This window comes from Nyctereutes procyonoides, unplaced genomic scaffold (assembly GCF_905146905.1).
Source record: "Nyctereutes procyonoides isolate TBG_1078 unplaced genomic scaffold, NYPRO_anot_genome, whole genome shotgun sequence".
NCBI classification, from domain to species: domain Eukaryota; kingdom Metazoa; phylum Chordata; class Mammalia; order Carnivora; family Canidae; genus Nyctereutes; species Nyctereutes procyonoides.
This window is the reverse complement of record NW_026575137.1, coordinates 9,748,785-9,762,822: the sequence shown is the minus strand read 5'-3', so window position 1 is coordinate 9,762,822 and position 14,038 is coordinate 9,748,785. Positions and strand designations below refer to the sequence as shown.

Sequence of the window (14,038 nt, the reverse complement as noted above, 5' to 3'; positions counted from 1 at the left end):
TTTCTACAGGTCCCATGTTCATTTGCTGACTTAAAACATAAAGGAATTTTTAATCCAACAAAAAGACTCTTTCCATTCATGGGAATGTCTGGAAGTAAGAGAAAGAAGTATAGATATAAGAGTTAAGTGCTTTAGCTGATGCTGTCCTTCCTTTCTTCTTTTTTTTAAATGTCTAAGACAATAAAGGAAATGACCATAGAAAAGATGGGGTGCTGGGTGGCTCAGTCAGTTATGGATCTGACTCTTGATTTTGGCTCAGGTCATGATCTCAGGGTTCAGAGACTGAGCTCCATGCAGGGCCCTGCATCAGGTTCCCATGCTGGGGAGTTCCAGGGTGTGGAACCTGCTTGGGATTCTCTCCCTCACTCTCTGTCCCTCCCCTCTGCCCGACTGGTACACGCAAACACTCTTCCTTTCTCAAATAAACAAATAAATCTTAAAAAAAAAAAAAATGATCCTCTGTTTAGAGTCACAGGACTTGAAGCTGAGGTTTATTTTTATTTTCATTTTTCTCAATAAGTATTTCAACAAAAATTTCACAAGGGCTACTGGTCATGATATATAAATGTAGACAATAAATTGTATTTTAGAAAAGGGGGGGAGAAAATATTAAGGGTAGCTTAGCCATCCCTACAGCTTGTTTAAAGTAAGCCATCCTCTGACTAGAAAAATGCAGGCTCTGAAAGATCCTTCAGAGCCCACTATTGATAAGAATGTGAATTCTGACATCAGATTGCCTGGGTTCATATTCCAGTTCTCCCAATCTCTAATTACATGACTTTAGCAAACTATTTAGCCTTTCTGTGCACCAGTGTCCTCATCTATAAAATGAGGTCTATTTTATAGACTCTATCCTCGAGGGCTTCTATAAAAATTAAGATGTACAATGCAATTAATTGACACAGTGCCTGGATAATAACAGTAGGTAAGAATTAGCTATTAGCTATTATTGTTGTTCTCACCATCACCTTCCTTCTGTTGTAGAAACCAGGGTGTGGTCAATATTTAAAGATAATTAGTATGCAATAGTTATATATACAGAATGTATAATCTGTTGTTACCTGTATAACTCCAATGACTAGCCAAAGAGCAGTAGATACCGCATATCTCAAAATACGACTGTAAGGAGCTATGTAGCTAGGTGGGCTTCTGGAAAGACTAGAAGATGAGTCCATTAATGCTAAGTTCTTGAATCCCACAACCTGGAGTAAAAACGAAAAATTTAAACAGATATGGATGAAGAAAATAGCTTTACTCTGAAAATGAGATGTTCCTATTTCTAACCTTAAAAACTAAAATATTTACAAAAGATTACACAAACAGTAGAAAACCTAGGTAAAAATAATTATTCAGTATTTTTTAATTACAAAGCAAAATTTAGTTCATTTGGAATTCTCTTCAATATGACTAAGGGCCAAATATAATTGTATTATTATATACACTGACAAAAGCAAAAAATTCAACAAAAGAATAAAACTTTCTTCAGTAAATTACCAATGAACAAAAAGTATTTCACATACTTTTAACATATGCCAGGTACTATGTAAAATACTTTATACTTTCAAACAGTATTTTCCAAAATGTCTTTTGAGGAAGGTAACTTCTTTGAAAAAAGGAAGCCATGGTTAAGTAAATGTGGTCTGTACAATATACTCATGTCCATGCCTTCCACTCTCTTAGAATAAAGACTCTGGGAAGTTTTACAGTAAGAAAGCAACATGATTTTATTGAATCCACTGTTTTCTAAATGTGCTTAACTAAAAAAAATCTTTTTCACATATTTTAAAGCTCTTTATAAAACACTTAACAGACAATACTATAAATTAATTTTTGAAAAATCGTTCAAATGCCTTGGAGGCATATATATTCTTCTCTTGGCTTTAAAAAAAGGAAAGAAAGGGAAAGGAGGGAAAAAGGAAGAAAGGAAGGAAAAAGGAAGGCAGACATAAGAGTTAATAATTCATATCTAACTTTATATAAGCAGCAAATTCCCGAGAAAAGTTATTACCTATATAAACATTTTTCATAGCTTAGTCTCATACTCAGTACAGAATACTTTTCAGTAATACCAGCCAGATCTGTGAAATAACTGTAAAGGTATCATAACATGTACCCATTCTCTGTGCATAGTACAGCTGAGCCCCAGCTCTTGGCGCTGAGTAAGGTCCGCAGTATAGGATCCATAGGGCGTTCAGTGAGAATGTGCTGAAAACTTTCACCTTTAATAGTAGTTCTAATGCAGAATTCTAATTCTAGTAAGAACGTAAATTAGGAAGTTTTTTTCAAAATATAGATAGCTAGGCTCACCTCAGAGCTACTCAATCAAACACAATCTCTAGTGGTGAAGCTTTTCACAAAAGCTTCCCTGGGGATTTGGATGCAAACCAGTAGTTTACAAGCCGTTCCTTATCTAGAATAGTCAAACTGAAAGAGACAGAGTAGAATGGTAACTGCCAGGAGGGGGAATGGGCAATTACTGTTTAATGGGTACAAAGTTTTAGTTGTGCAAGATGAAGAGTTTGGGTGCTTGGATGGCTCAGTTAGTGTCTGCCTTTGACTCAGGTCATGATCCAAGGGTCCTGGGATCAAAACCTGCACTAGGCTCCCTGCTCAGTGAGGAGTCTGCTTCTCCCTCTGTCCTTCCCCCCTACTCATGATAATAGATAGATGATAGATAGACAGATAGATAGATAGATAGATAGATAGATAGATAGATAGATAGAAAGAAAAGAAAAGAGCTAGTCTAAGGGTTGATGGCACAACAATGTGAATGTACCTAATAGGATTGAACTGCATACTTAAAAATGATTAAGACGATAAATTTCATATCGTGTATTTTAACACAATTTTTAAAAGCCACTCTTCATAATGGCTTGATAACTTCAGAAAACTCTTTAGAAAACTCTTCCACTAATGTGAAAATGTATCTAGAATTATACAAAATTAGTATTTATGAGGTACACAAAAGTCACATAAAATTACAAAAGTTTATACCTCCAAAAAAAAGAGGACAGTAAGTATTTGAAAGAGTGGATTAATTTTTCTCACAGTCTGAATTTCATTCCATTCATTTGCTACAAAGTATGTTCTCCATATGCTCACAGGAACTGTGGCACTCCGAACACCACCCTCACCTGGTCAGAGAGATAAAATAAGTAAAAGGGTTTCATCTTTGTTCTGAAAAAGTAGCAAAAGAATTTTGGTACAATGGTTATTCAGTTACCTTCAACAGCTTTAAGAACCTTTCCTTTAGGTCGCTCCCAATCAATAAAGAATATATCTATGGTAATCTGGGATATAAGCTTATGCAAAAATTGCAGAGCCTGAAAATGACAAACAAAACACTTTAAAAGTATCCACACTAAGACTGTTTATGAAAACAATACTGATTTTTGGGGGCGCCTGGATGGCTCAGTTGGTTAAGTGTCTGCCTTTAGCTCAGGTCATGATCTCAGGGTCCCGGGATCTAGCCTTGTGTAGGGCACCCTGCTCAGTGGGGAGTCTGCTTCTCCCCCCATGCCCACCCCTCGCCGTTTGTGCGCTCTCTTCTCTCAAATAAATAAAATCTTTAAAAAAATTATTTTTTAAGAAGCAAATATACTGTTATCACAAGAATATACAATTTTCACAAATGACAAATGAAGTCATAATATCATTAGGGAATCACTAAAAGCTCCTTAAATAACATGGAACCGCCAAATTCACAAAATTTTCATACACATTAATTTGTCTTCCCTTCTTTAAAATAGGGGAAAAAGAAAGTCATATAATGAAATGTCACTTTATCAAATTAGCTATAACTTTTATTAATCTAAAACTACTTATCATGGCTTCTTAGAACAATTATTTAAGCTGGATTTTCAGAATGAACCACCTAGTATAGATAAAAGTAGATACCCTTGGTAAAATAAAATAATTCATGCTTTCTTTTAAAATCAGCTAAATTTTACACCAAAGATTTCGAAAGCATTTTAAAGATTTATAAGTTTATCAGGAACCTGTCCTTCAAAACTTACCTTCAGAGCAAAAGCACATCCCACATAAGTAACAAGACGTTCTTCTTGAGACGGGACTGGCAGCAAAACAGAGATAGATTTCTGTGCCTGTGATAAAAATTACCCTGGTAATGGTAAATATGACCATTCAAGGTTTTTAATAAGCACACTTTACAAACCAAAAAAAAGCACAGAAAAGGAAAGTGGTGATACTCAATAAACAGCACATTCAAGGAATGGTGGTGTAGCATGCACTGCTGTACTCTGGATCAGAAATACACCCAAATAAAAGTAGTTCCTTCATAATGACAGCTTACCATCTATTCAAGTATCAACATTTAGGTTAAATTCAGAAACTCACTTACTTTGAAGAAAATAAGCCAATAAAGACCTGTTCCCACAGTGATGATAAAGAAAACATTGGCCAGATCACCAGCATAGTACACCAAGAATTTCATAACTGTCTGCAATTTAAAAAGAGAATTATAGCTGTTATCGACTCGGTCTATTTATCCTATCACTTTCAGTAACATATTCTGTACCCAGTTTCTCAAGCTTGAGGCCTTGTTTCACATGTCCATGGATCACTCAGTTATAAAGCCCAACGGTGGCCACCTCCTGGATTCCTTTGGATCTGTGCCTTTCAGTCCATTCCCAAAAGCACTTGTCTTACAAAACCCTTCTCATCTTTCACCATCTAAGAAAGTTATATTGCTTCTTAATTCTTTCACAGTTTGGAGCCCCCACCCCAATCAATCCTTTATACTACCACCAGACTTAGTTTTCTAAAATGTAAATTGGACTGTAAATGTAAATTGTACATTCTAAAAATGTACAGAGACTCTCCACTAGAGAATAAATTCCAGCCCAAAAGGTCCTTCACAACCTAAACCAAAATGGACTTCTTAGCCTCATCTGCCAGTTTCAACCACTTACTCCATGATTAACTTGCATTGCAATTATTCTGTAGAATGAAATGGACATTGTTTATTGTTTCATCAAATATTCTTTTCTTCTTCTGTGTGGCAAATTCTCTTGAACTCTGAGATTAGAGACCAGAACGGTCTTTGCCCCCGAGTCAGGCTCCATGCTCAGCAGGGAGTCTGCTTGAAGACTCTCCCTCTCTGTTCCTCTCACTGTACTCTCTCTCTCCTCTCAAATAAATAAATAAATCAGATGGGTCATATTTGGAGGAGATATTTCAACATCAAAAACCAAAAGGGGATTCATATTTAGAAAACACAAAAAGCTACTTTAAGTAAACAAAAGAAACTGGAAACCTAACAAAAATTTGCAAGGGATATACACAGGCAGTTCACAGAAGAGGAAGCCCAAATGATTAATGAGGTATATGAAAAGCAGATAAATCAAAATGAAACTAAAAATGACATGCTATTTATAGTGCCACATTGGCAAGAAATGGAAAGATTGGAAAAATAGCAAATGCTGATGAGGATGTGTGGAAACCAGAAAAATGGTTTCCCACTGCTGGTGGGTGTGCAGACTGGCATATAGCAACATGGGAGGGAAATGAGGTGTGCATATACCTCTGCTAGTTATATACCCCAGAGAAGCTGTATCTTAAAAGAAGAATATAAAGTAGTCAAAAGATGAAAATATACTTTTAAAAACTCCTGAGACCATACCTGTAAATCAATCATGGGACTCCCAATGCGCCTCTTCCACCCTGCTGTCTTCAGAAGAGATGATAAAACAGCCAGTCCACCCAAAACACCCAAAGCAATCTAAAAAAAAGAACATTTTGGGATATATGCAATTTTCCTCATCAATGTTCAAATATGCAAATAGAGCATAAAGAAGTGCTCAAGAAAAGAAATTGTGGCAGGCATGGTGAGAGGGCATAGGGGCCAAATTGAAGGAACTCCCAACAGTTAAATCTAGGAAAATTGGAGCAAGATAGATATATAGTAATGAATTATAATCACTAGAATAAAATAAATATCCAGGAGTCCATACTGAGTTAAAGAAATAATTGAATAAATAAATCCATGTGGGCAAAGGGACAACTTCTCCTTATAGTAGAATTCCATTTAACAAAATATAAATTCCATTTAACAATATAAGGAGATAGAAAAATCATTATCAGGCAGATGATACAGTAATACTTTTTATAGATGAGAATCATCACTGGATACTAAAATTAGAGAACAAAAGGATTAATGAGAAGCAGAGTATTTGCATCCTCTCAAGTATTTCTCCACAAGATACTTAATTACAAATGGAAAAACACAGTGAACTCCACAGACACTACCTTAGGCATATGACCCAAGTTAACATCATTAATAATAAGACATCCTGACACCATGTACCCTCTGATATGATGTACTGAGAAGAGCACGACATCGTATCTGTGGTATCTATGTTAAAACTACATGAACTTGATTTAATCAAGGGAAAATATCAGATAAACCCAATTGAAGGCCAAAATACCTGACCAGTACTCTTCAAAAGTGGATGGGGTTATGAAAGATAAAGATTGAGGAACTGTCACAGATTTAAAGGAGATTAAGGAGACATGACCACTGAAAGCAATATGCAACCCTGGGCTGGGTCCTAAAATGGATAGTGAAAAAACTTGTGAAATTCAGAGTATGTAGACCAGCTAATAGGATTACATTAGTATTAATTTCCTTATTGTGATGATTGCACTCTGCTTATGTAAGATGTTAACATTAGAGGAGGCTGGCTGAAGGGATATATGGCAAAACTATTTTGACAACTCCCCTGTATATCTAAACGTTTTTAAATTAAGAAATATACCATAGATATTTTAACAAGTTAAAACAGACTTACATCTGTCTGGACTTGTGCTTCTCCTTGATTCATTTCATATTTGACTGAGAAAGAAATCTGTCATTTAAAAGACAGTAAATTAACCATACTGAAATTATATAACACAAACTTACTTTTACTATAAAGATGTATTTGTATATAAATGCCATTATTTTTAATCTATCAATATTATTAGAGTTGACCCTTATTTATACATAAATGGAAATACTTTGAGGAATTATTCATGATGCTTTGAATATCCCTTTTGAACACATATTAAAGAAAGAGGGGTTCATTAGGAACTCGTTTAGGTTCATTAACATCAATCAAACCAAACTAATGGTTATTTCATTTTCTGATAGGTTTGTATAACTGAGGAATGTGACTAATCTTGTATTTAGCAACTGGCTCAACAATCGCACTCTAAGAAGGCAGATTATTCAACGGGCTGATCAAAAATCTTAGGGATACCACTATATTAAGAGACAAGAAGGCAAAGAACAACCAGTAAAGGGCAGAGAAACAGGACTGTGAGAGGAAGGAGAGGCGAGATAACTGAAGTCTTGCCAAGATCACAGAACAGAGGTTCAAAAGTCTTGAAATATAATGTCAAATGTTGTATGAATGTCAAGTTAAAGAAATAAAACCACCGCATGTGGAATTCATTGTTGGCCTTTAAGAAAGAGGTTTATAAAGAAGCAAAATGGCTGGAGCCAGGCTGCAAACAATGAAAGGGTAAATGGTTGGGAAATCAAGGAAAGATACAGGATAGCAAGGTGCAATGCTGGCGGAATTAAGGGAAGTTTTATTGTTTGGTTGTTTTCCTTTGTTTTTAGCATGGGAGGAAGTGACAGTGGTGAAAAGCAGAGAAAAGGGCCCAGCAGAGGGGCTGGCTGAAAACAGGCTGAAACAGGATATTGGAGAAAGTACTGCAAACAAGCACAGCAGAAGATTAATTTAAGACAGGAGGAAGGGCCCTTTGTTCTTAAAAACCGGAACAGGAGACAGGAAGGATAATGAAACAGAGATTCTGAAGCATTAAAGGGGGAATCTGAGGAAACTCAACTGAGGGGAAATCTGAGAGATGGTCCTGATCTGCTCAGAAAAGATGAGAGAAAGTTATTTGCTATTGATAAGAACACAGAGATGTAGCTGAATAATTAACTAATGGAAAATTTTTGCAAAAGCTGTCATGAAAAATTAAGCAATGATGAAAGAACTGTACATTCTACACTTAGAACGAACCTGGGGTGGATGTCATCAGTATTGTTTCATGATTCTCTCAACTCTTTTTCTATTATTTTCCACTTTATCAAGACCATCTTTGGAATACTTTAAACAACAACAAAAATAGTTAAAATTTTTTAACGGGAAATATTTTATCTTAAAATAAAGGTACTCTTGGTTACCCAAGAAATTTTAAACCAGGCAGTCTTTTGCTATTCAGCGTGTTTCTGGATTTTCCTCTCCTCCTATTATGGTGCATACAAGCTCAGGCAATGGAAACGAATTTTAACACCCAATTAGGTAATATAAATGAGGATGTGAAATCTTTCAGAGGAAAGTTAATGCTGTGTGCCTACCTTCTGCTTAATGAAAGCCTGAAACCAGTAGCAGCTGAGTATAAGCACAATAGAGAAGCCAAAAGTACTGTCTGTAGGAACTAGAACATGAAAATTCAGAAAAGCAAAATAGTGGAAATTAAAAGCTATTAATGAAGTTTGTAGGTAGGGAATGTTTAAACATCTCTCGTGTTTCCAGAGAGGGAATCTGAGGAAAAAGTATAGGAGGATTACCTCTGGTGTCGATGTCTAGCCCTCTGTCACACGCCCCTCCTAAGAGCAGGGAGGCTTTCACTGACCCAAGAGGTTGGGAGGAGGAACTGAGCATGCGTGCTCCGCCTGTTCCAGGCTCGTTCCCTCTGGCGTAGGCCATCTTCAGGGTGTACGAGGTCTCTCCTCCATACAGGCCGTCCCACGCAAGAGAGGCCTTTAGTTCTGTATTAACTTTGAGTTGAGGAAGTAGTCGGAAGACTACGTGGCTGCAGGACCAAACTGTATCCTCTACTTCACTTCAGTACTACTAGCTACCAACTACAGACAATATGAACCTCTTTCTACCTGCTGAAGTGTATTTCCATCCAGGGAGCAAGCCTGGTGAGAAGAGAACACACGTGCCTGCTGAACATTTGAGTTTCTGGTTTCATTCGCCAAGGAAGCAAAATCTTAGTGCAAGCAAGTTGGCCAAAGAGGACAGGGGCAGATGCCGCACATCTCTGCATACCCCAAGATCCCAAACAGGGATGCCCAAAAACTGCTGGTGATGCTGTCTAGAGAAAAACTTAATTCTTGCTTTTTCACTTGAAGGATCCACAAGAACTCATCTTTATCATTATTAGTAAAAAGTAATTAAGACCTGGAGGGAGTCCAAGATGATGGAGGAGTAGGAGACCTTAGTTTTGTCTGACAGGTCCCAGGAATTCAGCTAGATAGCTATTAAATCATTCTGAACACCTGCAGACTCAACTGAAGATCTAAGAAAAGAATAGCTGCAACTCTACAAATAGAAAAGCAACCACTTTCTAAAAGGTAGGAGGTATGGAGAGGTGAATCCGAGGCGATATATGGGAAGAGAAACAGCGGGCTGGCAGCCGGTTACTGGAAAGTGCTATAGCATCCAGACGCAGAATCAGATCTTTTAAAAGTCAGCTCCAGAGAGGGACAGCCCTGCCTGCAAGATGCTCAGGCAGTGAAGTAGGAGCGGAATCCTAAGTGGAGCAGTGTGGTCTCAGGATCCTGGAAGTCACAGGAAGCCCGGGCTGCCTGGGTGCGGCAGTGTCCCCAGGCATGGGGCAGGGAAGCCAGCTGCAACCGGCGAGCTCAGGAGGGGCCTTGCAGCTCAGGGTTGCCATGAACAGAGAACGGAGGCACAGTCCACACCGCTGCTCTCTAAGCAGGGGCTCAACAAATGGCAGAACCATCAAGCCCCCGGCTCCCCTGGGAGGAGCGAGGTGAGAGCGAGCGGCAGGAGTCTGCAGGGCTCTGAGACTCAAAAGGGGTTGCATTCCTGAGGTAGAAATGCTCGTTCACAGGCTGGGCGAGCACACGGTGCAGCCAGAGGCCCCAGACACAGGGTGGTTGACTGCTTTTCCCTGAGGGTGCACTGAGAAGGGTGGCCCAAGCTCAGCTCCAGGGCTGGTGACTGGGAGGCCACCACTTTCAGATCACTGAGAACTGCAAAACGCCAGTGCTGACCGGGGGGAATAGAGCCTATAGAATTCATGGAGTTCTTTTTTCTCAAAATTTAATTTTAATTTTTTTCTCTTTCCTTTTCAACCAGTTTCTTATTTTATCAATGCTGTTTAAAAATCTGTTTTAATTTTCATTTTTACAGTTATATTCTATCCTTTCATTGTACTTAATTTTTTTTATATATGTAAGTTTTTCTTTCTTTACAATTTTGGGATGGAGTTTCTTCTAACAAATCATACATAATACATCCAGAATCTAGCTATGGCTGTTTTCTTTACCTGTCTGATCATATTCAGATTTTTTTTTCTTTCTTCTTTTTTTTTCAGTTTTGTTAAAGTCTTTTTAAATTTTCATCTTTACATTCTATCCTTTTAATGTATTTAATTTTATTTTTGTATATATATGTTTTTCTTCCTTTACAATTTTGAGATGTAGCTTCTTCTAATAAACTGATCAAAATACACTCAGGATATAGTGTATTGCTCTGTTCTGTTCACCTGTTTATATTCCTTCCTTTTTTTTCTTCTAATATTCATTTTTATAGCTACATTCTAACCTTTCATTGTATTTAATTTTTTTCATATATGTTCTTTCATTACAATTTTGGGATCTAATATTCTAGCAGATGGAATAAAATACACACAGGATTTAGCCTATTGCTCTATTCTATTCACCTGTCTGATTATATTCTCTCTCTTTTTTTTCAGTTTTGGGTCTCTTCTGATTTGTTTAGCGTATATTTCTCTAGGGTTGTTGTTACCATTTAAGTATTTTGTTCTCTCGTTCATCTATTCATCTCTGGACAGAATAACAAAATGGAAAAACTCACCTCAAAAAAGAGAACAAGAGGCAGTACTGACTGCCAGGGACCTAATCAGTATGGACACAAGTGAGAAGTCAGAACTAGAGTTCAAAATACTGATTATAAAGATAATAGCTGGGTTTGAAAAAGCATAGAAGACATTAGAGCATCCCCTTCTGGAGAAATTAAAGAACTAAATCTAATCAAGTTGAAATAAAAGAGGCTATTAATGATATGCAATAAAAAAATGAAGGCTCTAACTGCTAGGATAAATGAAGCTAAAAAGAGAATTAGTAATATAGAAGACCAAATGATGGAGAATAAAGAAGCTGAGAAAAAGAGAGATAAACAACTACTGGAACACGAGGGGAGAATTCAAGAGATAAGTGATACCATAAAATGAAACAATATTAGAATAAATGGGATCATAGAAAAAGAGGGAGAGGCAGAGGTGTGTTGGAACAAATTATAGGGGAGAACTTCCCTACTTTGGGGAAGGAAACAGGTATCCAAGTCCAGAAGGCACAGAGAACCCACATCAAAATCAATAAAAACAGGCCAACACCCTGACATATAATGAAACTAGCAAATCTCAGAGACAAAGAAAAAGTCCTGAAAGCAGCTCAGGACAAGAGGCCCATAACTTACAAGATTAGAAACATTAAACTGGCAACAGACCTATCCACAGACACCTGGCATGCCAGAAAGGACTGGCATGATATATTCAGGGTGCTAAATGGGAAAAATATGTAGACAAGAACACTTTACCTAGGTAGGATGTCATTCAAAATAGAAGGAGAAATATAAAGCTTCCAGGATAAACAGAAACTAAAAGAATTTGTGGTCACCAAACCAGCCCTGCAAGAAATAAAAGGGACCCTTTAAGTGAAAAGAGAGCCCAAAAGTAACATACACCAGAAAGGAACAGAGATCGTATACAGAAACCATGACTTTACAGGTAATACAACAGCACTAAATCCGTATCTTTCAATAGTTACTCTGAATGTAAATGGGTTAAATGCCCCAATCAGGAGACACAGAGTAAAAAAGCAAGACCCATTGATACTGTCTGCAAAAGATTCATTTTAGGCCCAAAGATACCTTCCTTCCAGATTTATGTATTCTTTTAAACTGTTTTTTTTTTAAATTTTATTTATTTATTCATGAGAGAGAGAGAGAGAGAGAGAGGCAGAGACTTAGGCAGAGGGAGAAGCAGGCTCCACGCAGGGAGCCCGACATTGAACTTGATCACATCCTGGGCCAAAGGCGGCGCTAAACCACTGGGCCACAGTGGCTGCCCTCCTCCAGATTTAAAGTGAGAGCTTGAAAAACCATTTATCATGCTAATGGACATTAAAAAAAAAAAAAAAAAGCTGTGGTGGGAATCTTTATAACAGACTAATTAGATTTTAAGCCAAAGACCCATAATAAGAGGTGAGGAAGGACACTATATCATAATTAAAGGGTCTCTTCAACAAGAAACTCTAACAATTGTAAATATTTATGCCCCTAACATGGGAGCAGTCAATTATATAAGACAATAACAAAAATAAAGAAACACATCAATAATAAAACAATAATAGTAGGGGACTTTAACACGCCTCATAGTAATGGAAAGATCATGTAAGCAGAAGATCAACAAGGAAACAGGGCTTTGGATGACACACTGGACCAGATGAACTTGACAGATATATTAAACATTCCATCCTAAAAGCAAAAAGTACACATTTTCCTCAAATGCAGATGCAACATTCTCCAGAACAGATCACATACTGGGTCACAAATCAGGTCTCAACTGGTACCAAAAGACTGGGATCACTGCATATTTTCAGACCACACTGCTTTAAAACTGGAACTCAATTACAAGAGGAAATTTGGAAAAAACTTAAATATAAGGACATTAAAGAGTAGCCTACTATGGAATGAGTGGGTCAACCAGGAAATTAAAGAATTAAAAAATCATGGGAACAAATGAAAATGAAAACACAACTATTCAAAATCTTGCGATATAGCAAAGGTGGTCCTAAGAGGGAGGTATATAGCAATACAAGCCTTCCTCAAGAAACAAGAAAGATCTCAAATACACAGACTAACCTTACACCTAAAGGAGCTGGAAAAAGAAGAGCAAATAAAGCTTAATCCCAGCAGGAGAAAAGAAATAATAATGATTAGAGGAGAAATCAATGAAATAGAAACGAAAAGAACAGTAGAACAGATCAATGAAACTAGGAGCTGGTTCTCCGAAAGAATTAATAAGACTGATAAACCCCTCCTGTCCAGATTTATCAAAAAGAAAAGAGAAAGGACCCAAATAAATAAAATCATGAATGAAAGAGATCACAACCAACACTGAAGAAATACAATTATAAGAACATGTTATGAGCAACTATATGCCAACAAAGTAGGCAATCTGGAAGAGATGGATGCATTCCTACAGATGCATAAACTACCAAAACTGAAACAGGAAGAAACAGAAAATCTGAATGACCCATAACTAGCAGGGAAATGAAGCAGTAATCAAAAATCTCCCAACAAACAAGAATCTAGGGCTGATGGCTTCCCAGGGAAATTCCACCAAACATTAAAGGAAGAATTAATACTTATTTTTCTGAAGCTGTTTTAAAAAGTAGAAATGGAAGGAAAACTTCCAAACTTGTTCTATGAGGCCAGCATTACCCTGGTCCCAAAACCAAGGACCCACCAAAAAGAACTGCAGACCAATATCCTTGATGAACATAGATGCCAAAATTCTCACCAAAATACTAGCCAACAGCATCCAACAGTACAGTAAAGGATTATTCACCACGACCAAGCGGGATTTATTCCTGGGCTGCAAGGGTGGTCCAACATCCACAAATCACTCAATGTGACACAATCACATTAATAAAAGAAAGGACAAGAACCATGTGATCCTCTCAATAGATGCAGAAAAACCATCTGACAAACTACAGCATCCTTTCTTGACTAAAACTCTTCACAGTTAAGGACAGAGGGAACATACCGTGATATCATAAAAGCCATATACAAAAGCCCATAGCTAATATCATTCTCAACTGAGAACTTCTCCCCTAAGGTCAGGAACACAGCAGGGATGTCCACTATCATCACTGCTGTTTAACATCATACTAGAAGTCCTAGCCTCAGCAACCAGACAACACAAAGAAATAAAAGGGATCCGAATCACTAAAGAAGTCAAA

General features: G+C 37.3%; 1 protein-coding gene across 4 annotated transcripts in view; it reads right to left on the bottom strand.

Moving 5' to 3' along the window:
* Nucleotides 1-14,038, bottom strand: part of TMEM67 (transmembrane protein 67) — a 56,276-nt gene that overhangs the window by 13,386 nt on the left and 28,852 nt on the right. For all 4 annotated transcript variants that reach the window (XR_008661610.1, XM_055303505.1, XM_055303506.1 and 1 more), the window contains exons 15-21: nt 6,810-6,866; nt 5,642-5,740; nt 4,361-4,459; nt 4,017-4,103; nt 3,224-3,323; nt 2,995-3,134; nt 1,062-1,202 (exon numbers count right to left, since the gene is read on the bottom strand). Coding sequence is in view for 3 of the 4 variants with exons in the window: in XM_055303505.1 (XP_055159480.1) it covers nt 1,062-1,202; nt 2,995-3,134; nt 3,224-3,323; nt 4,017-4,103; nt 4,361-4,459; nt 5,642-5,740; nt 6,810-6,866 (723 nt within the window). In the remaining variant the exon portion in view is untranslated. The remainder of the gene's footprint in view (nt 1-1,061; nt 1,203-2,994; nt 3,135-3,223; nt 3,324-4,016; nt 4,104-4,360; nt 4,460-5,641; nt 5,741-6,809; nt 6,867-14,038) is intronic.